The 27,529-nt window shown below is 48.5% G+C and overlaps 2 protein-coding genes across 6 annotated transcripts in view; one reads left to right on the top strand and one right to left on the bottom strand.

Annotated features, from left to right (window-relative positions):
• Nucleotides 1–15,344, top strand: part of Scsbetaa (Succinyl-coenzyme A synthetase beta subunit, ADP-forming) — a 34,734-nt gene extending 19,390 nt beyond the window's left edge. The window contains exons 8-11 of the mRNA XM_077697854.1: nt 2,796–2,938; nt 10,365–10,485; nt 14,630–14,718; nt 15,004–15,344. Coding sequence (XP_077553980.1) covers nt 2,796–2,938; nt 10,365–10,485; nt 14,630–14,718; nt 15,004–15,078 — 428 coding nt within the window. The 3' untranslated portion in view covers nt 15,079–15,344. The remainder of the gene's footprint in view (nt 1–2,795; nt 2,939–10,364; nt 10,486–14,629; nt 14,719–15,003) is intronic.
• Nucleotides 13,933–27,529, bottom strand: part of LOC144168858 (uncharacterized) — a 95,650-nt gene continuing 82,053 nt past the window's right edge. For 4 of the 5 annotated variants that reach the window (XM_077697851.1, XM_077697849.1, XM_077697850.1 and 1 more), the window contains exons 16-19: nt 24,574–24,722; nt 22,784–22,936; nt 19,866–20,100; nt 13,933–14,765 (exon numbers count right to left, since the gene is read on the bottom strand). In XM_077697851.1, the coding sequence (XP_077553977.1) occupies nt 14,675–14,765; nt 19,866–20,100; nt 22,784–22,936; nt 24,574–24,722 (628 nt within the window). In that variant the 3' untranslated portion in view covers nt 13,933–14,674. The remainder of the gene's footprint in view (nt 14,766–19,865; nt 20,101–22,783; nt 22,937–24,573; nt 24,723–27,529) is intronic. The other variant, XM_077697852.1, reaches the window with a different exon arrangement.

Raw genomic sequence — 27,529 nt, 5'->3', positions numbered from 1 at the left:
CGGCCGCTGTTACGGCTGTCGGCGACGGCAGCAGCATACCACCGCTGTCACCTCCGAATGCGTCCGCAACAAGTGAATTTTATTGTCGCCTCGTTTAAACCTGATACTGGCACAATGAGAGGTGTGTTTTGGTTTGTTGCGCGGACAACGAATGCGGCCTCGTTACGAATATATGCGTCGTATAAAAATATATATATCGGGGACGCTGTTACCCATACCTGAAAACTTGTGGCTTTTTCTACGAATATAAGCCACGCGAAAATGTTAAGTATATTCCAAGGCTCTGCGTCGTGAAAGATGTGCACTCATGCCTTATAGCAAGAACCAAGAAAAGTTAATTAACCACTGAAAAATGAATTGTCTGCAAGCCCGGAAGAAACAAAATAGCTCGTACAGAAATGGAAAAAAAAAAAAAAAAAAAACCTCAGTGCAGCTTCTGAAATGCTAAAGACGTTCGTATAAACTTAACCCGGACTTACGAGACCAACTAGTGTGCGAAATGCACTGCTATTTCGCGAGACATAGGGAGGGGGAGGGGAACGCTTACGTATTGTTTACGATTGCGGAGCGAAATCAAGGAAAGAACGTTTTAGTAATCACACATACAAGCTACTCGTTCACGTCACTCTAGTTTTTAGACTTCAACTAACAGCTGATCCCTCGGCGAACGCATTTTTTGAGGTATACAAGTTCAAAACTGATAAAAGGTGTCGTTAGAGGAGTGGGATATCTGATAAGGCCTGATTTCCGTTTGTGCTAGATTCTGCAGGCTCCCTGCGTCATATGACTATGCTTCGAAGAAACGTTTAGTCGCGAATGGGCATTACTGTAGAAGCTCTTCTCCGGCCTGCTCGTGGAGGATATATGTAACATATATGAATGTTTGCGGGTGCTCAGCTCACGAGACGCCCCGGCATTATTTTTCTTTTTTGTGGTGCGCTGATCCCGGGTATAATTTTGGATTATCCATCGTACTTAATTCGTAGAATGTTCGGGAAATTTATGTCCAGGGTAGTGATCAATATCTGAGGTATGATATTGGCAAGCGTAAGTGGCGTGCTGTCAGGTATGAGCGCTCCACTAGGTTACATAAGCGCACAAAACTGATTTACATCGTAATGTATAGCCATGGCGTGACCATCTGGGGAAATTATGCTTACGGAGACACTGTTAGTAAATTTGAGAGCAGTGGAATCACAATCATCTTCATATGCATATCCCTGTTTCGCGACGCCGACCTGTGACGCACACCTGGCGCTTGTACAGACCGAATGTACCAGACTAAGATCGCGTCACACACATTTACACTCTCGTAAACACACCACATTTGCGAACAAAGTGACTGCTCCACATAAATATGTATTTCCAGCGCCTACAAACGGCAAATCTCCGTCGTGAACGGGCCCCGAAAGCAACGGTGACAGTGGGGAGCGGGCCGGCGACTCCCGCGGCTGCTTTCGAAACGGGCCGCTAGGGGGATTTCAGTGGCGCCCCTACAGGCCGCGCTCGAGGCGTATAGGTCCCAAAGAATGTACCTGCAAAATATTATGGCTGTACTGTCAGTATTTACAAAGCTGTCGCCATTTGAAGTTGGCTAAATGGCCATTTTCCCCTGCATTTCCGAACTTCGTGCCTTGTTTTCTCAAAACCAGTTTTTTTCCCGAAAGGTCAACTGTCGGGTACAATATCTTGGGATGTACTGGTCAGATTTGCGTCCTTCTTGCTGCATTCGAAAGCCTAAGAACTGAAGAGTGCAATAAAACCACAAAAATATAAATTTTTGTATACTAGTATAATTTTTTATGCATTTCGTTTTACAAAAACATTAATAATTGATGACCTGACATTTATGAAGTGTACAGCAATTTCAGAAACAGTGATAAAATTACTGCTGTGGTATAGTTCCACTCCCTGGTCCTTCTAGAGCACAAAGGAACAAAAAGTATTCAAGTATATGATAAGCAGATAATTAAAAATTGCCCGAAATGGAATGACATAACATGTTGCCCAACTCTGAACTTGGACTATATAGATGAAAACTGACTGCATATTTGTGCTCAGGATGTCAAAACACACTTAATCTGCAAATTTCAAGGAGATTGGTTTAAAAATAACAAAAATGTCTTCAAGACCAGTGTCCCCCCTTAACAAAACTTGTTGCTGAGCTAATATATTTGAATAAAGAATTGATTGATTGATTGTGGGGTTTAACGCGCCGACGCAACGCAGGCGATGAGGTGCGCCGTAGTGGAGGGCTCCGGATTAATTTTGACCACCTGGGGATCTTTATCGTGCGCCGAAATCTCGTACACACGGGCGTTTTTGCTTTTCGCCTCCATCTGAAAAGCGGCCGCCGCGGCCAGGAATCAAACCCGCGACCTCGTGCTCAGCAGCGCAACGCCTTAGCCACTGAGCATTTGAATAAAGAAGAAAACATGGCTTAAGCTAGACGAGTACAAAGAAGAGAAGATGTGACAGATAGAGGCAGTATCTTTAAACAAGCCAACGAGCCACTAAACTCAGTTCAGCAGATTCTCAGCTGTGTCGTCGTACCGCACATCAGCAAATTGCAGAAGAGGATCGTGGGAGGGAAGCAGCACTTTGAAAGAAGACACGCGAATCAGCCACAAGCATTCAAAACATTGTGTGCAGTCTAGGCTTTATTCTAATGAGGTAATTAAAGAACCTTTAAAGAACCTTTGCTTCGGGGCAGTAGTGAAGTAGGGCCGAATGTGTTGTTTTCAGAGTGTTGCGAACTTGTCTCGTCTTGGCTCGGCTTTGTGGCCCATGTGCAGTGAACGGAGCGGGTCTGGCCATGGCCACGATGGACATCATCAAGCTGCACGGCGGCAGCCCAGCCAACTTCCTGGACGTGGGCGGGGGCGCCACGGCCAAGCAGGTCACCGAGGCCTTCCGCCTCATCACCTCTGACCAGAAGGTGATGACTGTTTCCTCATCAAGTTTAGGCTTGTGCGAATAGTGATATTTTAGTTCGAAGCGAATAGTCCAAGGGGTCGAATACTTTTGAAGCGAATTCGAATAGCTGTCAGGTGTCACTGAGACGTTCCGGTCCTGGCGGAACCTTCATAAAAATGCTCTACAGTAAAATCTCGATGATGCGAATCTCGCGGGACCGCGAAAAATATTCGTATCATCCGAAATTCGTATGACCCAACACAGACCAAAAAATTGAGCACTGAAAAAAGTTTTCATTTATTTCTTTTCTTACTTTTGCATGGAGAAATCCGTGACGTTTTTCTGCTTTTTTTTTTTTTTTTAACCTCCACGTCGCCGAGCGGTAATTTCTGGACTTTCATCTCCTCACTCGCGGAGCCCAAGCTCACTACAGGAGTGTTCTTGCACACGATTCGTGCGCGTCGGCGTTGCGCGCGCGATTTTCACGCCCGCCTTGGTGATTCCGCGCCCGCGGTCGCCTGTGACTCGCGTGGCAGTGGGAGCAGCCTGACTATTTGCGCCAATGGGAAGGCTTGCTCCTCAGGGCGGCAGTTCTGCAGTTCACAGGAGATGCTTAGGCTTAGCACCCTGGCAGATATTTCATGGGCGCTTTCACTAGCAGCACAGGCTACGACAACCGTGACGACAACGCTCTGAATGTGGCTTAGCTTGTCTTGGCTCCACATGTAGTCAAGATGTAAGACTGATGTCAATGGCACTGCGGCTTGCCTACCGAAAACGAAACTTGAACGAAGTTTTGGTATTCGTTCACCCCGAATACTTCGAAATATCGGAAATTTTAAATTCGAGTCGAAGCGAATTCGAATACTGTAATATTCGTTCGAATATTCAAAGCGCCCGAATATTCGCACAAGCCTAATCAAGTTGTTTGGTTTCACTGTTTACGCAACGTTTGTAAGGGTCTTCGATTCAAAAACGTTGCGGCGAAAACAAACGCATTGTTTTTACACGGGCGGTAATCTCGCAATTGGCACAGGCTACACAGGAGCACATTACAGGAACTGTTGGTGCTTGTAAGGCCCAACACGGCATATTTTATAGTAATTTCTAGTATCTGATTTGATGGTCACATCTTAGAAGTTTTACTACCACCCTGGAGGTATAGAAGGATTTTCACTTTGTCATTCCTCTGGAAACTGCGGCTATGTGTGACGAGAAACAGTGCGATTGTGGTGGCACCGCTGTCCCTTGTTTATGCATCATACAGTGATGCGAGTTTCTGGTCGTTGTTTCAAACACCAGTGGCAATTCGTACTGACCGCTGATGGGGCCAAGGACAGAAAGCGGAGGAGAACGCTAATTGAAATCTGCTGTAGTCCTGCTAGCAGGATGCACTCCAGTACCAAATAGCGATGCAATGCCATTGGAATTATTCATCTGCATTCATTATTAGCTGCGCCAGAAGCAATTAAGTGCACCTCTCCCCCCTTGCCGATCGATTCCTCCCCCTCTCTGCTTCTTTCAAAGCAGTTGGAAACACTGGGAATAGCCATGTGACATCGCGGCGCTCGACTTCCGTTCTCCGCTAGCTACATTCCTGCGCCCAGGCATGCATCAATCGCTGCAGACCCGCCTTTGCCTCGGGATCGTGCAAGGAGGAAGAAGAGCAGCTGTAAGCCAATGGCAGTGATGTTGCTGGCGACCGAATATCGGCCGAATCAGGGGGGCGCCTCGCCGTTGCGTCAGCCGCGGTCGGCTCGCTGCGGCGGCGCGCCCATCGGCTGAGAAAGGCCATCTTCAAAAATTGTTTACAAATTATCCGTACAACGTATGAGGCTCACACTTGGCTAAAAAATCCCCCGTTATGTGTTCTACCACCTGAATGCATTTGATTGCCACCTTCACAAAGCTTTTCTGGGTCCCTTTAAGGGTAACAGAGTGGATCTCTAGCCCTTTCGTCCGTGAATTTTTTTTACAGTGCGGATATTTTTTTTCTCGCATTAACTTTCTTAAATACCGTATTTAAAGGCATTTGCAACAAAAAATTTTTTTCGTACCCATTGCCATTTGAGATTACGTCATGTCCTATATATAGGACATCAGGGCTTGGAGGTTAACAGGAAGTGATAAGGCAAGGCTGGAAAGTAAAGTTTATTTTGACAAAAAGGGCTCCTTCAGAGTGCATTTCCTCCCCCAGTTTGAGGCTGTCATGCATGGAAAGCCAGAAAAAAGCTCTTTCCGGCGGATTAGCAGAGATTAATTATTGCATTTTATCTTGGGCTTCCCTGAACAGTTGCTGGCCGAGGTTGAGGCTATCGTGTATGGAAAGCCAGAAAACAGTTATTTCCCGTGGACAAGCACAGGTGCACATTGCACTTCTGGCACTTCATCTTGGGTTTTCCTGTACAGCCTTCCAGCTTGCAGCGCTGCTGCTCTTTCTCGACGGAAGGCCAGTGACCAATCTGGTTGTACCTAACGTCATGCACTGGTCTGAGTGTACTGGCGTTGGGCCTCTTGAGCAGCTGAAGTGGAGAGGTAGATGGTCTTCCGCGCTTCTGTGGCAAGTTCAGAGAGCAAGCTTTTGCCACGCTCTCTACTACAGCCAGAGTGAACTCTAGTAAGTGAACTCTAGACGGACACCCCTAAGCGCAAAACCCCGGTGGTTGTACCCTATGTTCACAGGGTGGCACACAACCTCAAAAATGTAGCCAACAGGCACAGAGTGCCGGTAGTCTTCTCTGCCCCCCGGAAGTTGGCTAGTTTGTGCCCCAAGATCCTGAGAGGACCGGACAACAAAAAAGACTGCCTGAAGGGACATACCACACCGTATGTGGGTTGCGCAACTGGGGTTGTATACATGATTCCGCTTGTATGCGGGAAGGTTTACATTGGCCAAACTGGCCGAAGTTTAAACGACCGGCTAAGAGAGCACCAGTTGTCAATAAAGAATGGAACTGGCTCGCACCTTCCGCACCACTGCAAGAACTGTGAAAACAAGTCCTGCAAGCCGCAACTGGAAAAAACCACAGTGCTGGGCCGGAGCAAGGAAAAGGTGGCAAGGGAACTAATAGAGGCCTTTCATATACGAAAAAATGGTGATAACTGCGTTAGCGAAGCGTCACTATCTTTGTATTGTAGTGAGTATGAATTTTTAAACGCGTCCTTGTGATTAAATGCATGCGACTGTGCGCATGTGCGCGGAAGGGTATATAGGTGCGTAGGCTGTTTCTGAATAAATGTAGTTGTGAGTCTGCGCCTGGTTTGTTGTCCTCTTCTTCCGTCCCGTCCTTTTGCGCAGTTTTATTGTTATCTAGTAAGTCCATCTGCTCCTTGCTGCTGATTCCTCGGTGCTGGGCGTGACGCCTGTACTCAAGCCACGAATTGGTCACACACAAGTGGAAAAAGTGTGCGATAACACGGAGCGTCCATTTTCTTGAACGAATCGAGGTCCGGTAGAGGGCGACCAAAAAATCTGTCTTGTCTACGCCTCCCATGCTTTCGTTATATTACAACGGCAGGACGTTTGACACTTATGTAGTCACCGTCTGCTTTGCTCCACCTTCTCGCAACATCTTCGTCGTCAACGCCAACACAGTTCGACGCCAGGTTGACGGCCCGATTGTCCATCCACCGTGTGATTACGATTTTCCCGTCACTGCTCACTAGGTAGTCAGACGATCCTCTTCCTTCATTTTTCAGCTGCTTTTCTGTCTTCAGGGGGCACTTTTCAGTTCTGCTTTGTCGAGTAGTACCAGCAGCATAAATTCTTTTCTCAACAAAAACACGGAGCACAGGAAGGTAGGTAAAGTAGTCATCAAAAAACAACTTGTGCCCGATGCCATCAGGTATCCTTGCAGCGAAGTGGAGAACCAGTGCACCTGTCACACCGAACTTTTGTTTGTTTTCAGAACTGAGTTCTGTTGTGGAGCCCTGGTAAACAAGGAAATCATAAATGACCCCCGACGCACCACACAACATGAACACTTTTATGCCCCAAGGGTTTGGCTTGCCTTTTACGTACCGCTTGATATCAAGCTTTCCTTTGAATGGAATTATCTGCTCATCCACGCAAAGGCGCTCCTCCACGGGAAGACGACGGCACCTTTCTTGGAATGAATTCAGAAGGGGCCTGACCTTCCAGAGACGGTCATTGGCGTCGTGGACACCATTCACATCGACGATATGAAGGCAATTTCTGAGCTTCTCAAAGCGGTTCCTTGACATGCTTACAGATGACAAAAGTTCGATTTTGAATGAAGGCTGCCAATACATGCGCAACCGAGGATAGCGTATCACACCCATTGCCCAGTGAAGTGCAATGAGCCTTCTGATTTCTTCTTCATCTGTCAACACTGATTTTCCATCATGGAAAATTGAGTACATGTTTGTCTTATTCGCTAGCTCAATGAACACGCTTTTCGGCACATACCTTGAGAAGTACTTGTATGGCGTGAAAAGAGGACCAAGGTGGTCTTCATTTTCGTCAGAAACCGGCTAAAATTGAGCAGATGGCTTTTCCAGCACCTTCCTCCACCAAGGCTCAGGGTCTGGGGCTCCCGTTTCATTGTTGTCATCCTCATCAGAAGAGTCGGAAAGTTCCTGGAGGTTGTCCCAGTCGTTGTCAACGTCGGATATGTCGCCATTTCCCAGCCGCAGTGTCTAGAGTGCCGTCCGACAGAGCTTTTAGCTGCCCTTGCAGTGCTGTCCGGCGGCGCTGCAAGCGTATGCTCCCGTGCCGTCTGGCCAGTTCGGCGTTTGAGAGGCTCTTGTACAGAGCTCTCAGCACACGGTCAGCAAGAAAGAAAAGAAAAGTGCTCAGTTCCTTATCACGCATCAGCCAGCTCAACATCAGACGCTCGCAGGCAGTTATATAAGCCGTTGTGTTAATGTATCCCTGTGAGCAAGCAAGCCGAAACAAATTAGGTGCAATGTGCGCGTACTCATTCCCACTGGCGATTTAGGCCGCCACGTCGCAAAGCCATGAGGCGGCCTTTGCTATGCTTCGCTTTTAGTCGCTTTGCGACGGCGGAGCCGATCGCTCGTCCCTCGTCGCGCGACGACATCGCAAAACCGGATAGTTAATCAGGGCTGCAGAGTCACCTGACGTAGTCGGTAAAAAACGTTTGTTTACATCCGCAATGGCAAACGGCGGCGAGCCGCCACCCGGTCTAAGTTCTAAGTTGGCCCGGCCCGCCAAGGGAGGCCCGCTCAGCCGGCAAGCAGCAGCATCCTGTGCTCACCGGCTCTTTGGTCAGTGGCTTTAGCATACACGTGTACCAATCGACGAACAGCGTGGGACTCATCAGTGCGCAGAAACTACTTTGACTTGACAGAGCAAGCTTCATCTTCGTAGGTATAGCTGGATCCATAGCGGGACAGACGTGCAGCCTTGTCGTACCTCTATCGGCGAGTAGTAAACACCCATAGAGTTTCAACGCGGAGTTCGAAGGTGCCAGAACATTTGCATCTGTGAAAAGAAGCGAACTTTGCGGTCTGCGATACAGGTGTGGCGTGAAAGCAAACGTGTGTATTTCTTGCTGTAATAAGATGTTGAAAAGTGTCTGCTTGAGTTCGTTATTTTCGACTCTTCGCGCAACCCGCAATGCTTTGGGTACTATTCTAAATGCAGTCGCATCATCTCTCATCGCAAGTGTGAACACCACCGCATCGCGCGACACGCGTCGCGCGCCCGACGTGCCCGAGTCACTGGGTGAGCGCACATTGCACCTTGGTTTCGGCTCGCTTGTTCACAGCTAGGGATACATTTACACGTCTTATATAACCACCCGTGAGCGTCCAATCTTGAGCTGGCTATATATAGTGCATCGTAAGAAACTTCTTTTCTTTGGTGTGGGTATTTTAAGACGACTGAAGCTCGAAGGCGCGGCACTGGCCGTGTGCTGAAACCTCCGCCGCTCAAGCGCCGGACTGGCCGGCCGGCCGGACGGCACGGGAGCATACGCTTGCAGCGCCGTCAAACGGCACTGCAAGGCCCCGCTGGAGAGCCGTCGGACGGCACTCTAGACACTGCGTTTCCCAGCGCGGCATACATCTGATCGGCATCTTCAAGACGAGGCCTTCTTGAACGTAGCACTCTTCTGGGCCGGTATTTTCGAGTTTTGTTCCTTTTGCGTCCCTTTCAAAAGTGTCCCTTTTGGCGAGCCTTGATTGGCTAAAAGCAAACAACCGGAAGTGACGTAACGCAAGCGCGGCAAACCTACTGTCAACGCCCATTGCTTAACCGGAAGTACGTCACGATGAAAGGGACTCAAAAGGGACGTTTTCAAAAGGAACAGTTACGACAATACCGCCCCTGGTTGAGTAGAATACTCCAGGAGATATTGCCCCACCCGAGTGAAAAATAATTGAAGCCGAAATACAAATTACCGCTCGTGTAAAAGAAAACACCAACCGTACAGTGGCAACACCTCCCAGGGATCGCTACCCGTTGAGCCCTGGCATCTAATTTATAGGACACAAACAACGTAACAAGTCGCGGACATAATATTGACCCCAGACAAACCCTTCTGGTACTGTTACGGCCTTGAATATATTACAAACAATGCACGAAATTCTCATCGCCAACACTGCAGTAGCTATTGAGTAAAAAATAACAAACATGTGCTCACCTTCGCTGCCGCCGTTTTCACCATCCTCCATTTTGTTTGTTTACTAGTGTACTAGTACACTGTACCCAGGAGGAAACGGAAGAAGTAAATGATGTCCATGCCATTGGGGATGTCTCTGCAGTAGGCTCAGTTCCTGTTTCAGTTTCTTGAAGTTTTATATTTAATTTAATAATTATTTTTCTTTGTGTCCTTTTTATAGGACACCAGGGCCGAAAGGGCTAGAGAAGGCAAACGTGGCAGGGGGCGGCAGAAAATTAGATGGGCAGATGAGATCAAGAAGTTTGCGGGGATAACTTGGTCGCAGTTAGCACAGGACTGGGATAATTGGACATCTATGGGAAGCTTTGCCTTTGCCCTGCAGTGAGCGTAGATAGGCTGGTGGTGATGATGATGATGTAGTCCTGGTAGCCCTTATTCTGAAGGCACGTGAGAAGAGCACATACTCTGCCATCTACCCTGCAGCGAGGAAGACTTCATCGAGTCACTGCTCGTTGTATGGATGTGAAGCGAGCACACGTTTTGCACCCAAGATTTGTGCCGACATTGTTCCCTTCCTTGCTCACACCTTTTTTTTTTTTTTTTTTCCCCATTTCAAGCATCCGGAACACATTGCTGTCAACTAGCTTGTGCCCCCTCCATTTCACTTTAGCATCTGCTGTGAAGCAAATTATCGGCCACCGTTCGTTTTCTTGAGAATTATTAAGAAGTGAAAAGAAAAGAAAAACGTGGGAAAATTGTGCGAGCAAGCCACAGGGCCACGTGATGATGGATAGGGGGAGAGAGGATGCTAAGAGTCCCCTCCTCCTTTACAAATCGCAGGTGCAGGCGATCCTGGTGAACATCTTTGGGGGCATCATGCGGTGCGACGTCATAGCCGAGGGGGTCATCCAAGCGGCCGAGACCCTCGAGCTCAAGATACCCATCGTGGTGCGCCTACAAGGTACGGGTGCCCTTCTCTCGACTCTCCTCGTTTACCTGCGTGTGTGTTCTAGTAGTACTAGTTGGTGCTTCTTCCAAAGGCTGGCCGTCCCCGTTTCAGGGCACCAGTGAAGGGGAGGTGCTAAAGGGGCACAAAACCGCAGGCACTACAGAAGCTCTTCAGGATTTTTTTTTTCTTTCTATGGAGTGCGTGTCTTCTGGCTCACATGAAAGCCAACATCTTACAGAGCTGGGGCAACTACAAGCAATTTCTAATTAAGTTGCCAGAAATAATTTTAATGTGGCTCTTGACTTTCTAGCTCTTAACTTTTATACATGAGCAGAGCCCGTGTAAAAAACGTTTGGGGCGCAGAAGCTTGAAGGGATGCGTGGCGTTTAGGGTGGCATCGCCACCAACTAAGGGGCCTTAGTCAACCACACGAGACGCCAGCAGCAGCTCCTTGGCAGTTCGTCTGGTTCAACACGCCAACATCTGTCAGTGCTGCGGCCTTTCGTCTTTTATATCAAAAGGCGCACAAAGTGTCGCGGGAGTGTTGTCTCCTGTGCTTCTCAATTTTCAAGGACATTTGCAACCTAGTTCTGAGGGCTAGTTGCCAAGGCTCTCGCGTTCTGCCTGTACACAGTGTACAGTTATATTCCGAGTGTTATTCTTGACTGTGTAAACAGTGGACGTATTGTGAGAACTGCTATGTACGCTGCCCAGACTGTCTGCTACACTTCTTGTACATACTCATCGTTCTATCGACTACTAAGTTCTTCTACTTCATCTGCACCCTATCATCATCGTGGATTCGGATGGCAGCTCGGTCGCAGTTGCCCGAATAAACCATTCTCTGGTTTGTTGCACTGTCTGCAACGTAGCCAGTGGGCTTGCTATAATTCGTCTCCTGCCTCCATCCTAATTCGAGTGTGCTTCCTGTACAAACCACGGTGGCTGAACGGCTAAAACGTTGTGCTGATGAGCCCAAGGGCGCAGGTTCGATTCCCAGCCATGGCGGCCGCTTTTCTGATGGAGGCGAAAAGCGAAAACGCCCGTGTGTTCGACATTTCGGCACACGTTAAAGATGCCCAGGCGGTCAAAATTATTCCGGAGCCCTCCCCCACAGTGCGCCTCATCGCCTGTGTAGCATCAGCGTGTTAAAGCCTCGTAATCGATCAAACGGTGTGATTCCTTTTAAATGCGAATGCATTTATTTGCCGGGGGTTGTCTTGCTTTGTTGGCTGGCGTGCGCCTGCATTCCCCCAGCGCGAGCGCACGTGAGCGCGCGCCTCGTAGTTCTGCCTTCGTCGTCGTCGTAAATGCGAATGCATTTCTTAGTCGGGGGTTGTCGTGCTCCGTCAGCGTGCGCCCGCAGGTGTTATCTCTCCGCGCTCCTCCTTGCCCCTAGCAACAGCTGTGGCGCGCCTAGCAACAGGAGCAGGTGGTAGCTCGGGCGGGAGTAGCGGAGGGCAAGGGGAGAGGAGGAGCGCACTCGGGCTTGTGAGGGCGCTCGCATCGCGGAGCTCGGGCGGAGTAGCGGAGAGTGAGTGGAGAGGAGGAGCGCGCTCGGGCGTGTGAGGGCGCTCGCATCGCGGAGCTCGGCGGGAGAGAGAGCTCGCGCGCGGGGCGGGCGTGTTGCGCGGGTCTCTCTCTTCTCTACGCGTACCCTCTCTCCGCTCGCTGCGCTCGGAAAATGTATATAAATGCAGTCGAGCGCACGCCTCTCTCCGTTACTGCTTGCCGCAGTGCACTCATCGGTGCACCCAATGCATTCGCTAGACGTGTCTGTCGTATTGCTGATTCGAGATTTGAACTCGCTTCCTGCGCTGATGTGGGTAAAAGCTGCGCATCCGGAACGACCGACCCCCTCACTCTTTCTACGAATACGCTCCAAGAAGTCCCACCCGGTGCTGTGCCTGCCTGGACACTTCTTCTTGTGCTTGGTAGCTTTCGCAGACACCCGACTGGAAGAGAAGGTAAAGAGGTTGGTGACGTCACAACAATCCTGGGGAGGCTTAATAAGTCTTCACAGGCCCTTGTGCCAACGTTAATCGGCCGCTCAAGGTTGCGTTTTATCGCCGCTACTTAGAATGGATAGCTCTTCACCTTCCTTTAGCGGCTCCCAATGCATTTTTCAAGCCTCGAGAACTGCTATGAGAACATAAACTACCGTATTTACACGAGTGTAGGTCGACCCTTTTTTAAAAGTTTGACAATCCAATGTTGGGGGGGTCGACTTAAAATCGAAATTGAACTTTGTGCTGCTTGTAACGGCAAGAGAAACGAGAAATCAGGGGTGCTACGAGCTGGGGAAAGCGTAACACCCTCATTTCTATGATTACGGTCGAAGCGTAGCGTTTACCATTCCATACAGTCTAGCGTCAATAAAACTGATGCCAACTTTGAAAGTTGGCTTTCCCGATCTGTGCTTTGTCCACCGTACCTAGAGCGGCTAACCTTCCAGCAGCGCGTTCGGATGAACGCGACATGACTGTGCCTACAGTGACGTGCATTGATTCGAGGGATTCGGAAATACTCATTTTGTTTATTGGAGCCGAACAAAACGCTTCTTGAATGCGAGTAACGTACTCGCGAATCAAAGGAAGTTGTGAGCAACCGCTCCTCTCTTTTTTTTTTTTTTTTTTTTGCAAGTTTTGGGGGTCAACCCACATTCGAGTTGACTGACAATCATGTAAATACGGTGCCACTTCAATTGCTCCTTTAACTAGCCTTTCCACACACACACACATGTAAAATGGTGAATATGTAGAGCACCGTTTCCGTACTTGTGACATGGGCCCTTCAAAGTAGTGCAGCTGTTTTTGATGACAGGTCTACTTGGTACGTGCTGGATATGAAGTGCTAAAATGCGGTCACGAGCTGTGGACTGCAGATGCAAAAATATTGGCGAGCAGCAATCATGCAGTGTCATGTGAAAATGACTATTGGTGCCGCTGCAAAAGGAAAAGGTTGTTGGTCGTGCGTCAGCATTCTTAGCGCCACTGACTTTGATGCCCACTCCCTCCCATGGCCCATCTTGTAAATATCGTAAATATATTATTTTTGTGCTTTAAAATGAGCTAGAAGCTCAAAATTGGAGGTTTTGCATTTGGGGAAGTCAAATTATCACATGGATCTGACAATAGTCGCATATACTCCATATTCGACCTCTATACTCCACAATATGTGTTGCTGTTGCCATTCTTTTCGTGTTTATTTGGCCATGACTACGTTCTCTACAGTTGAAAGCAAGTGATTGGACACACAGAGAGGGTGTAGGAAATGTTTTTTTTTTTTTCTCTTTAATGGGGATCACAAATGCAGAGAGAGAGAGAAAGGAGGGTAGGACCAGACCCCAACTATAGCTCCTGGTGGGAGAAGGCTTTGCGAGCCAGCCGATGCCATCTGAGCACGCTCACAACACACATCATGGGGCAGACAGGGCTGAGACTTCTTTGTTGCTCCAGCTTTCTTTTTTTTCCAATGCTATGCAAAAGGCCCGGACGCTGTGGACTGGTTACAATGTGCTCTCTAGCCTCTCTCCTGAAAGCTCACTTTGGGCCTTGTGTAACTACATTCCAACAGTTTCTCTCTGTCTAGCATGTACTTTTGAAAACACTGCAATTTTCAAAACAAAAAACTTGTAAGTCATTAAGGACTAACTGTGGGCAGGACATTTATTGTACACACACACACAGTGCAATGCAGTCTCCTCCTCCGGTGTAAGCTCAACTGTTAACACTACACATATCAAAGACTTCGCATCCATGGATGCACGTTGTCTCGAGGGCGTCCCTGCGAGACAAGCTTCACCTGGGGCCCATTTCGTGGCATGTTCACCAACACCATCTCTTCAGTTGAAATCACATTGCTGCTAATGCTCTTCCCCCAAAATTGAACGGCGTGTAGAAACCTGCAGCAGATCTGGTGAACCAAACATCGTAGAACCGGGGTGGGTTGAGGGGGTGCAGTCAAAGTGGAAATCACAACCGCATTCTTCGTCAGTCACAAAACTGTCCGTCATCACTGCCCCGCACTGGTGGCCAGAGTATATATATATATATATAGTACAGATGCGGCAGGCGATGTGAGGGAGGACCGGGGGTAGGTGTGCCTCAAGGGGGCGAACTCTTCCCTCTGCTCTTCTTCTTGACCCCCTGCACAGGCACTCAGGTGGACGAGGCCAAGGCCCTGATTGCCACCAGCAAGCTCAAGATCCTGGCCTGTGACAACTTGGACGAGGCGGCCAAGATGGCAAGTCGCTTTTCTCTGCTCCCAGTCTCAGGCCTCCGGGGGAGAGTCTGAAAAAAGAAGGGGGCGCATTGCAAGCAGCTTGTGATGCCCCACGGGTCAAAATTCATCTGCGTGCCTTTAGCGAATGCCAGGTTAATTTGCAAAAGCAGCTGCAACGCACAAAGAACATTGATAACTGCATATGGTGTGCATTCCATTTGCAATAGTTTCACCCTTCTCTATAAGAAAGGTCACAGCAACCAGTTCTGATGCCGTCGTCAATTCTCTCTCTCCCTTGCTGTGCAGGTGGTGCGATTGTCGACCATTGTGGGTCTTGCAAGATCAGCCGCCGTTGACGTCAAGTTCGAGTTGCCCCTGTAGTTGTTCACCCCCCACCCCTTAACTTATACTCAACTCCGCATTTCTTCTACCTAGTGCCGTAAACAAATACAGAGATTACGCGTGCCGCGCACCTCCCTATCCCTCTTCACCCAAGCTTCATAGGCTCCCCCTTCCAAAGCCCCCTCCCTGTTTTACCCCAACAAGTGCACTCTTGTGGAAGGAAGCAAGATACAGCAATGCTTGCCGCTGTGGCAGTTGGCCAGCCTTGTTTTGAATAAAGTGTACATACTGTTGATGGTCCGCAACCACTGCGTCTTTGCTGCTTATTCAGAACGCAGAGCTACATGACACTGCAAGCCAATGCGGTACACAGCTCTAGCATGTACAATGCACCACTGAAGGTGTTTCCAGTCTCGCCCATCATGCCGACACCGTACTCAGGAGTGTGACCAATCGTGCCCCAAGTGCATGGCGAAGCCAAAAGTTGCACAAGTGGAAAATTTTCAACGAGTGAGGAACGCAGACAACCCATACAGTTGGGCCTAGCACTACCAACACTTAGCCTGTCTTCTAGAGCCAGTGATGGTAGCGAGACTGGGGTGAAAGCCAACAATTCTCTCTTGGAGTAATTAAGCCTACACCTTCAAGACCAACAGGGTTTTCCTGCACCACAAGCAAACGAACCAGCATCTGCTTCCAGAATTGCCGAGGCAACCAATGAACCTTACTAGGCTACATGCAGTCATGAGTCGTGATGTAAAGCCGCACTTCAAGGTGCTGCGGACGACGGCAATTGATGCTCCGTGACCACCAAGTATACGAGCAAAGCGTCGCTGCTGGGACTTAGGTGGCATCGCTGCAGTGTACACTTTTTGCTGTCTTTCAATCAATGCTTTGTTGAGAGAAGCGAGCACATGCTGAGCATCAGTATTGGCCAAAGTAGCTGCCCTGTCCACTGTTTGGAACTACTACGAGATGATAGAGGCTGTATGCCACATAAGGACAAAAAGATAAGGCCATGTATGCCAGAACCCAGCTACAGTGGAACCCCCATTATACGTCCCCTGGTTTTATGACGACCCACTTCTTGCGACGGATCACCGCTTTCCCGGCACACTCCCCTAGAAACCCCAATTATACAACACTCAGGCGGTCCGCTTCATACGACGACCAACCCTGGCGGGGATTAACCGGCGTTACTCCCACCTTTTGCACCAGCTCGTCCAAACCTTAAATTTTTAACCTCCCTTTGATGCTGCATGATGTGCAAAGGTAAACAGTCGGCAGTGGACCCAACCACTTGCTGAACAGACTCGAACAAGCAGGCGGGTGCTGACGGGCAGAAGCTTAACCTGTGACGGCCTTGCACGGCAGCAGAGAGCCGTTGCGTCAACTGCAGGAAGTCAAAGTCCAGGTGGCTGCCAATTAGATGCTCCCATCGCGCCAACAAACGTGAAAACACATGCACCTCAACCCCATGGCGATGACCCAACACGCACTTTCTTCGCCCGCTCAATCCAGGTTTCCTGTTTTCACGGGGGGAGTGCACTTTTTAATGGGTTTTGAACGTACATAACACTGAAACGGCCTTTCAATGAAGTTTTTTCTACTAGAGTATCACAAGGCACGAACTGCAGTAACTTTTTACAAGCCATTTATAAATTCTTAGGCTCTATGCATAGATAGCATGGAGTGCCGTTGAAAACATCGAATCGAAAAACTAAGCAATCGTAAGGCATTTTCATTATCATGTTAATGCTGAAATTTTTATTTTTGTAATCCCAGACTCGGCTTTACACACAAGTGTAGAGGCATGGCAAAAGTTGCGCAAAGCGAAGTGACAATCTTCGCACCCCACCAGCCCTCCCATTTCAATCCCCAAGGTGCGCATTCACTGCGATTGCAATTTGAATAACATTGGTATGTTTAGCCACCTCCCTCTTGGCATTAAATTTCATTTCAGATAGATAAACCATTATTAGATTTTTTTGATTTGATTGTAGGGTTTAACGCGCCGACGCAACGCAGGCAATGAGGCGCGCCGTAGTGGAGGGCTCCGGATTAATTTTGACCACCTGGGGATCTTTAACGTGCGCCGAAATCTCGTACACACGGGCGTTTTTGCTTTTCGCCTCCATCAGAAAAGCGGCCGCCGCGGCCGGGAATCGAACCCGCGACCTCGTGCTCAGCAGCGCAACGCCTTAGCCACTGAGCCACCGCGGCGGGTATAAACCATTATTACTAGCGTGCAATAATAGCCCGTCCCGCTGTCAGACACAGCTTGAACATTTTACGGCAGAGTAGCCTGCACCGCCACTTCTGCAGCGTCGATCGTCTCATTTCCGCCACTCCAAAGCTTGCTGTCAAAGGCAGCAATAACTCAGCGTTTTATTATAACACCGCAATGAGTCCAAAATTTCACTTCAAGCACGTACCGCGCTTCTCACTCGAGGCCGAAACATGGCGAATTTACGGGCCCCACGTTCTTTTTGATGAACTCCCGTTCTTCGAGCCACGCAACTTCCCCCAACAGATCAAACGACTAAATGAAAACCCAGCCACCCCCATAACTAAAACCACAGTAGAAATCGGCAAAGAGCACTCTGCCTGAACCACAAGCAACTGCTTCGCCCGACACCCATATTTTCCAATATTCACCACACCAAGATGGCGGCGCCCAGTAATGTCGTTCTGGAGATACGGCGCTCCGAAAATTGCCGTCTTTTCATCAATTTTAGATGCGACGCATCTCATGCTCGCCCCTCTGTTCTTCTGCGTCTGTCCAGCGTTGTCCGCACAGCTGCGCCTCACCTCCTCTCCTCTCTCCGATAGCGAACACTCTCTCCCAAACAGCTGCGGGTTGGCGCAGCGCGCGCTGCGCATGTGCGGTACTCTCTCTCTCCGCGCTCTCCTGTCCTTCGGGCGATGTGAATATAAAGCGGCATGCCGCGCTCCGACAGTCTCAGTCGACGGTCGTCCGCGTTACGCTTGCACTCTCTCGCAGTACTCAACGATTGCTTGATGCAATCGTCGAGCCCCTAACTGTGCACTTTACGGACCACAAGGCACTCATTCTCATCTGCAATAAAGACCGTACCTGAGGATACGTGTACTGCATGTGCATTGCATGGTGAAAATGGAAAATTATGCCCACCTCCCCTTCGCGTGAGAATCACTGCTATAAGCGTAATCAATACGATGGAAAACGCCAATGGAACCCCCCATGAGATGTGTTGCATCACACCAGGGTTCCCGCGAGGGGAGGTGGGCGTAATTTTTTCACCAGTAGTTGGCGCCTGAGTACACATACGTATATTTTCTACAGGGCTTTGCAGTGGTTTTCGATGGGAAACTTTAAAAAATCACAGAATATAACGTGTACCCCGACATTGCGACTTTCGAAAAAACTATCTTGGGGGTAATTTTATGCGGGTTTTTTGGTTTTTATTGTATGATCAATCAATTTAACCTTTACAAACAGGATCACCTTGGGGGTGCTGGAAAATTATGCCGTCAGTAAGCATTTTTTTCCACTGAAACTGGCAGGAGCGTTAAAATCCTTGGCTCTCAGACTGTTTTGGAGCAGTTTGGCGCAATTTTTGCAATTTTCAAGCTTTCGGAGCAGCCTGGCGCAGGAAAGCAGATTTGTATCAAAAGCGCGCAATATGCGCAAGCTGTGCCGACATCGCACAGTGAAGCGAAGGCGGACGCAACGACGGGCCTTTTGCCCGCACCCTCCAAGGTGATTGGTGCACTCGCACCAGTGGAGCACTTCTTTGCAAATGTGAAAGGTTGCCAGGTTCCTCCCACTGGATAGTGGCAAAGTACACAAGGAACGAGAGACAGACATAAATAGCACAAACAAGCGCTTCTGTTCATTCTGGGGCGCTATTCTCGAGTTTTGTCCCTTTTGCGTCCCTTTCAAAAGTGTCCCTTTTGGCGAGCCCTGATTGGCTAAAAGCAAACAACCGGAAGTGATGTAACGCAAGCGCAACGAACTAACTGTCAACGCCCACTGCTTAACCGGCAGTACGTCACAATGAAAGGAACTCAAAAGGGACATTTTCAAAAGGGACAGTTACGAGAATACCGCCCCTGGTCTCTCCTCTGTCTGTCCCTGGTTCCTTGTGCATTTTCCCACTATAGCGACTAGCACCTAAACAAGCCTTTGTTAAGGGGGCACAATGATCTTAAACCAAAAATGTTTATTTTTACGATAATGGTAAAAATTTGTTTTTGTGTAAGACGACTATATTCAAATTTATTTGGGTTTTTATATCACATTTTTTGACAGCCTTTGTACAGAAACTGCTGGAGGGATGCAGCTGAACAAGGTACCAGTGAACTGTGCACAAATCAAGGAGTGCAATAATACTAACGTCATCATTCTACCTGGTTTGTAGCAGAAGTTACGACCATTTGAAAGTTTGGGCTTGGAAGGTGGGAACCAGAAAAACCGCTTTTGCCTTCCAGGCCCAAACTTCAAACGGTCGTAACTTCTGCTACAAACCAGGTAGAATGATGATGTTAGTGTTATTGCACTCCTTGATTTGTGCACAGTTCACTGGTACCTTGTTCAGCTGCATCCCTCCAGCAGTTTCTGTACAAAGGCTCTCTAAAATCGAATATAAAAGTCTGAATAAATCTGAATGTGGTTGTCTTACACGGAAACAAATTTTATATCTACCATCAGAATGAAAAGCTACACATGTCCTCCAGTATTTATCGTCATAACTGTAAAAATACGCTTTTTTGGTTTAAGACAAGGGTGCCCCCTTAAGTCCACTCCCCAATATGCACCAACCAGCCCATCTTTCGGTTCTCACCCCCGCTCACCGGCGTGCAGCGGGGGTGACGGGGGTGGTGGCGGGGGCAGGGGCGGGGGGCTGTCACCGTCCTGGAGGCGGCACAGGATCCGCTGGATGGCTCCGGGCCCCAACACCAGGGAGGCCGCCGTGGTGGCCGCCCCCCGCTCGGGCAGGGTGGGCTCCAGGCCGCCCGCAGGGGAGGAGGAGAAGGCCCCACCCAGGGTGGAGGAGGGGTCCTCGCCACCATCGGCCCCTGCACAAAAAGGGGGAAGAGCCGCTCCAGCCACACGCTCACCCACACAGGCTGCAATCAGAGGTGCAAAAATGTGCACCATTGCTAAGTGGATGGCCTGGCATCAAGGGCCAATACAATGGCCATTGTTAGGGATAGCAGCAAGTGCAACTAGCCACAACAACAGAGCCACCTCCGCTCCCTACACACTGACCACGAAGACTGCCACACAGCTACTGAACGGCCACAGCCTCCAAGTTAGGCTTTCAAAGCAGCACACCGGCAAAATGTGAGGGGCTTCACTCAAGGCGTCTCTGGATGGCTGCTTTGAACAGCGCAATTGGTGAGGTTCTAACGATACTCCTTTCTGTGACGATGGAGAGAAAGCTACGGGGGGGAGCTAACTGCTTTGCGTTACTGCGCCAAAGTAGTTCCGGTACACTGGTTTCGGTTTCAGTTTCGGCGCGACAGTTATGCATTTACTACAGTCCATTTCTTCACGTGACCTCTGTGGGTGAGTGCGCTGAACCACAATCACTGAGCACGCACGCATGTTGGCATCACCTTCCCTACGCTCCATTTGCTTCCAAACACAAGCCAATGCTTTGACTAACTGGTAAACTTCAGGGGACCTCACAGTACCACACAGAACCTCCAGTTTGAGCTGCGCAACAGTACTCTCACTTACACCGGCAAGCTGGCTAACCAAACCAAATGTGGAAACAGCAGAGTCCCTGTTGTGCCACCATTCTCACTTGGGTGTACACATTGCAGACCACTTGCTTCATATGCTTCAACAGCTTTTGGTTCTCAAGCTTGTTGGGAGTCCTATCAGGCAAATGAAGCACTGAGCTACTGGAGGGGAAGGAAGCTGCTGCTGACGAGGACCCGATGATTTTTTTTTTTTTTTCTGAAGATAACCTATGCAACATTACTAGCGAATGCTGCAACCAAAAAAACCCAAAAATCTAAAAAATAATGCCCTGTTTCACATAATCTGGTTAATAATCTAGTGGCATTATCAATCCAAGGCTAAAAAAATAACTATATTTTTAAATTGCTTAGGTTACACCCAGCAAATCGTTTTTGCAGTGAAATTAGTAGTTCGGCTCAGTAGCCTTGACTGCATTGCAACAGAAAATTGTCCCCAAGTATAGCTGCCTTCCACGAGGTTCCGTTCCCTTGTGAGTACAAGCTGGTGCCTTTCGGTATGCATCCAGCACCATCCTCTGGTTGGCTTCAAACACTCCCTCCACTGTTTTGACCAACTGCAAAAAGAATCCCGCTGTTCAGCTGCAGTACCCAATGGTTGGAAGCATGGATTCTGGCACAAACAGCTTGGGTTCCAGTCCCAGCAGTAGAAAAAATTATCAAGACCTGGGATTTCCTTTCTTTTGCTCCCTGAAAAATGCCCTGTTGGCTCAATTTTACGCATTATTCTTGTAAATAAGGGTCATTTGGTACCCTTAAGTTCGTTTAGGGGAGGAGTGCAGCATGCGAACGCATTTAATTAACGTTCTGTATCGCCCCAGAAGGGCCTGGCTTGTACCCATCTCAAAACAGAATATCGCCCGCCCTCCTCACAATAGGCACTTGCAAGATTTCTTTCCACAAGCTCTTGTCTCTCAATACCGTATATGTAGAGCCAGGACATGCCAAATGACTGCGTATTGCATATATCGAACAGTCTAACCATCCCTTGGGAACCCCATGCAAACATATAGCGCTGTTGTATATATGTGGTGAACTACCACTCAACGGTACATCTGATATATAGAACGCCGTTCCACAAGTGTCCCTGCAAGTGCGCTTCTCCCAATGGCATTCCAGCAATGACTTGTAGGACGCACTGCTGCACTTTGTGCGAAGGAAGTGGCGTCGTGGCGCCTGGGTGGCCTTAAACCCCTGCTCGCAAACCTAGCAAGTGTAAAGCTGCATGGCAACAGGAATGGCAGACACTGCTAATACGAAAGAAGTGCACCCTACTAGCGACCCCAACGACCATTTCCAACTGCCTACCGCAGCAGAACTTGCGCCAGAATTCAACCTGGTTTTCCACTGTAGGGGTGCAATGCACAGCACTGGATGCTCTCATTTCAATGGCGTCAAGGAGTTTGAAGAAAGTTTAACTTGGCCAGAAACAGGCACGTAAGTGAAGTTCATGGACTTTTCTCATGTCGAGTCTGCGGTAGTCGCCACAATATGTTTCATATTTCCCGTGCTTTGAAAAACAGATCAGTACGCTACCATCTGTCATGACATCAGAAATCTTCGTGATGCGCAGAGTTGCGCCTGCATAAGCAAGCCTCTGTGAAATAAGCTTCAGACGGCATATTTCACATTTCGAATTGTCAATACTGAGAGAGAATGGCTGAGACGGCCGTCTCTTGAGGCAGTTGGGTGGAGGGACCTAACAGGGATGATGATTACGCACAGGCAGTGATGATGACAGGAGTAACAGGAGCTTGCACTGTCGATAATGTACAGATGAGGAGCAAGTTCTTGTATAACGTTGGCAGCGTGTTCAAAAAGGCTCACAATATATATCGAACTACTTCGCGATCCCCTTGGAGTTTGATATACCCGGCATTGGGTGCACCCGATTCTGCGAGACTACAAGAAGAAACCGTGCCTGGTCTTTTTAGAGCGAACAGACCCCCGATGTGAGTGAGCCCTCCTCCTCCCACTCCCTGGTTGGCCTTACCGGTGGTGCCCCTCCTCTGGTAGAAGAGGATGTAGGCGTGCGCCTGGTCTTCCGGCCGCGGCTGCTGCTTGCAGACCGACTCGTCGTTGTAGTGGTACCACTCGCCCGTCGGCCAGTGGCGCGTGTACGCCGTGTAGTGGCCGCAGTTCACCCCTGTCATCACACAGAGGAGGAGAGGGGGAGTAAATCCTGCGAGTCTTGACTGAGCCGTGGCATCCCAAGAGGGTCATTTTACGCAGTACTATCCACTTCAAGCTTCCTAAGGTGATGTGCACTCACACTATGGTCATCACAGGGTCACATCTGGGTGCTCTAAAACAACAGACTAGCAGTTTAGCCCCTGAAAAAGCAAACTGCTGACCGGCACATGACATACAAGAATGACAATCTGAGTGAGTTGGTACTGGTTCATTGCAAAAAACCGGCGCAGAAACGCACACACAACAGAAGAAGAAACGTACGACACAGCCGCAGTGTTGTACGTTTCTTCTTCTGTTGTGTGTGCATTTCTGCGCCGGTTTTTACAATGAACTAAAAAAGGTCCCAAACCCTGCCCTATAGCTCTACTTCACAGCATGTCAGGCTGTTCCAGACAGACACCTTGTAGGAGGGCCTTCCTGCCTGTCAAACGAAGTGGACCTTTTACATTTTTTTTGCAGCAGATGAGGCATGGCCACGGGCACTGCCACCTCTAATGAAAATGGTTCACTGCTTCATAATCATCATCACCATCTTCGCCCACTGCAGGGCAAAGGCTTCTCCCATAGACCTCCAAACACCAGAAATCAGAAATCTTTATTGCATGAAAAAAATCAGATACAAAAATAGATGAAAAGTCATCTGGATCTGTAGACAACATGGCTAGTAATGAATCTTACATAATATTTACAAAAAATAATGCAACACAATTATACAAAGGTAAAATACAATGTGCACGAGAAAAATATATTGTGCAAATTTAACACGGTGAAGCGTAAAGCTCAGACATGAAGTATTTTTTAACGAATGAGTGCTATGTCTGTTTTGTTTTAATTCGACTGGTATATTATTTAATAGTTTGGCTCTCAAGAAGGAAATAGTGAGGGAACCATATACATTGTGTATTTTTGGTAAATTTAAGTTCCATTGGTGGGCGTGTCTGGTATCTAATTTGGGTTGTATAAAACTGAATGACCGGTTAGGTGTTTTTAGCATTTTTTGGCCTAGTAATGTTGCCTCGAAGTCTCTCGCTACAATAAATGGCATGATTTTAAGTTCTGAAAAAATCGGGGATGACAGTACAGTGGTGGGGGCGCATGTCAATATTCTAATCGCTTTTTAGGGAAGGGCGCCAGACAAGGAGGCACAATCTCTCCAATGTTATTCACTGCTTCAACGTGCCCTCAAAGCGCACGCAAAGCAACGCCTCCCTTTTGTTGACAAGGAGCCCCTTCTCATCTCTTACGCCCAAACGCGCACGAGTGCACGTTCCTGGAGGACCGGTGCGTAGTGTCCACGCAGGCATTCTACCGCACGACACCGAAACCCTCAGAGAGGCTCAGAGTAAAGTGGGGAAGCACACAGTGGCACACAGTTACCGTTCTCAAATGTCAAGGAAAACAAACGCAAGCCATCATCCCCCTCGCACGTCAATGCTGGCCATCGTATCAACAATGCCAGCCCTTTTGAAGGCAGTGACAACATGTTGTGCCTTCTGTCACAACCGCTACGAGAGAAACAGCAAAGTTTCCTGCTGGCTCCGCAAAGAAGAGGAGGAGGAGGAGGAGGAGAGAGAGATGAGCGGCGCTCACCCCCAAAGTGGCAGATGTAGGCGTGCAGGTCGTACAGGCAGGAGGAGCCCCTGTGGGGCCCCGACACGAAGGGGGCCAGGTCCAGGCCCTCCAGGGGAAACTCCACCCGCTCGTCCACCTTGCTCCCAGAGAACTCGTGGAACACAAACCTGGTGGGAGTACATGCAGGGGGGAGCAAGGGGGGAGAGGGGGGGGTCATTTCACGACCCGACCAGTGTACAATACGCAGCAAATGAAATGCAAGCACGAAAATGGGAATCAGAACACGCAAATAGCGTGATTTCTTTCCAAACAAGTTAAGATGACGCATGGCTTGCTTACAAAAACAAAGTCCAGAAATGTGGCTTTCCGAATATACCAATAGCGCACCATTATTAGACCTCAACAAACGGTATTTTTCAATTTTGTGTCCCGATTCATATTTTCACACTCGCGTTTCATTTGCCACGTATTGTACTTTCACCACTCAATGGCCCTTTTTACATAACGAGTAGGGCTTGCGGTCTATTTGTTCAGTGTAGCTTTTCAATCACATAGCTTTGGCAAGGCAAATGTAACAGGAGCGCAATAATGAGCACACAAAAGTCGGAGCTCTCGCACACTACACATCCATTTTTGTTGGCTTTCTCAAAAGCTGCGCGTGGATAAACTTTCCACAGGAATGCAGTGCTAAATCCGGGTGTTTTTGTCAACAAAATGTTCACCCTTTTTCTAATATTAATGCAATAGCTAGCTGTGTTGGTCGAAAATCCAGCATCCAAGGCGCACAAAATGGTCTGCAGATGGCCCACAAAATGGCCTACTCATCACAAGATTAAACAAAAAAGGGTAAAAAGCAGGTCTACGAATGATTGGACTGGCTACGCATTTCTCACAAAAGCTCCGATAAACAAAGCAAGCAGCACGTCAACATTAAGTAAATTTCGAGGGTCGTCCAGAAAGTGGCTCAAGAACGGAACACCTGGACCACCAAAGGTGACAACTCTATCCCGCGGTGGGTGGACCCATAGAGTTTCTCACTAGCTTACCTAGAGTGGAATCTGGCGCTAGTGTCAACGTGATTCGGCGGAAGCGCTCTACGCCTCCATGAGTGCCGCCATAGTGTGTAGTTCGGCCGGAAGTTCGGCATGGCATGGCCGGCATTGACTTTGTGGCTACGCAAATTGAGTTTTTGTTTGAAAAATTGCTGCCGAAAGTGCCGCTGTCAACAAATTTTGTTTTGTGTGAGGCACTGTGTTCGAGGTCTTATGCTGCAAAACAAATTAGAGGGTTACTAAGAAAAGAAAAAAAGTAGAAGTCCTGCCTTTGGCTCACGCTGCCAGATACAGCGGGCCGTCTCGGATATATTTTTAAGTTATTACATCCTTCAAACTGGGTGAGGTTTTCTTTGATTTTTTGTAATATTTAGCTGAAAAAAATTATTTATATTGTCTAAAGCTGTGTTCTTGCTCCATCTCATTATATAGTCTCATTATCGTATGCTACGCGCCTTGGCAGGCGATGCAGTATTATAGATGCAAGAATGATGTAATCGCGTTGTATTTATTTGTTTTGACTAAGCAGGTATAACTTATCGTGGAAGCGAAGCCTGTTACCGCAAGTAAGTCTTCAAGTACGCGCGCAAAGCATTATGAAATTGCGTGAATGCTTCAAATGGCAAATAAATACTGGCTTGTCGAGTCGATATGTGTGTTGCCCCATTGCGCCTGTCCAAGGCAGCGCATGCTTCAAGGGGTAAGTAAACGCAGCGACGGCGACGAGCGACACGAAAATTGTAACAGAATGGGTGCAGAAAACGCATAGTGTGTGCTAGCGAAGCTTATTTAGTGGCGACAGCAGCAAGCGGACGCCGGGGCCCTCGCTCGCTTTTTTACGGCCAGAAGCAGCCCACAAGCGAGCGACAGCGGCGATACAGTGAACTGTAGCGACGAGCGACGACGACAGAGGACATAGGCGGCAGTGTATTAACTTTATTCGCTTGTCGCTTTGGCCAAGTACACTCTGTTGTTGCACCTTTTGGGTTGCGTTTTTCGCGTCGCTTGTCGCCGTCGCTGCATGTGGTCGCCCCTTCATCTGAAGAAACTCCCCGCTAACGCGAGCACATGCGTTAAGAGCTAATCACGCTGCTGTTTAGACATGTCTGTGATAGCCATTGAATGCCAAACAGGGCATCCCGAAAACAGAACTAACAAACGCTTCAGAGCCGAGAAGCCTAATCCATAGCTCTTTCCACTAGCCACTTGCTGCCAATCCGATTCGCACACTACCCACAATTCCCATGTCGGCGTGCGATCGCAGCGACACTTTCCGCTCTAGGTAATATTGAGAAACTCTATGGGTGGACCTAGCCAATAAATTGCAGCAGCCCTCAAATTAGAAACGTGTGAGGGATATGTGCTGAGTACCACAGGAGAAATTTGAGCACGAAAATTTCACAGGTAGCGATTAGGTGAGCAGCAAAGCACATTCCCACCAACGAGGGAAAGAATGATAGTGGCACATAAAATGAATGGACTGAAACCTATGCGAAACTTGTTCTTCAAATTTCATCGAAACAACGTATACAATGATGAACTCTATAAGCCGTCTACATCAGCAGCTGTGAATTGGTGGTGCGCGCACAATACCAGCACATCCATTCCACAATTCAACACTAACGCTTCCGCATTCATAAAAAGTGCTTAGGTGTCTTTGAATTTTTTCGATCGCGTAATACCTTATTCAACATTTGCTTTGATCAGCGAGTCAGTACTTGAAAATTAGTATTGAGAACTGCGAACAGTGAGGACTAAGCTGCTTTTTCCAGTGAAAAATATGCGTTGCAGGTGTTCTCCTTGCAGGACAGTTTGAGCAACCCCTAAAAAACCCACCTGTGTCGGTTTTATGTATATAGGTTTCTGCCACTAAACATAATCTAAACGAATACAACAGCACATGCCATGACCAGCAGCTCTCG

This window comes from Haemaphysalis longicornis, unplaced genomic scaffold, assembly GCF_048455015.1.
Source record: "Haemaphysalis longicornis isolate Haplotype H1 unplaced genomic scaffold, Haemaphysalis longicornis Haplotype H1 scaffold_2, whole genome shotgun sequence".
NCBI lineage: Eukaryota > Metazoa > Arthropoda > Arachnida > Ixodida > Ixodidae > Haemaphysalis > Haemaphysalis longicornis.
The sequence above is the reverse complement of the archived record's forward strand: the minus strand, read 5'-3'. Positions and strand labels throughout refer to the sequence as shown.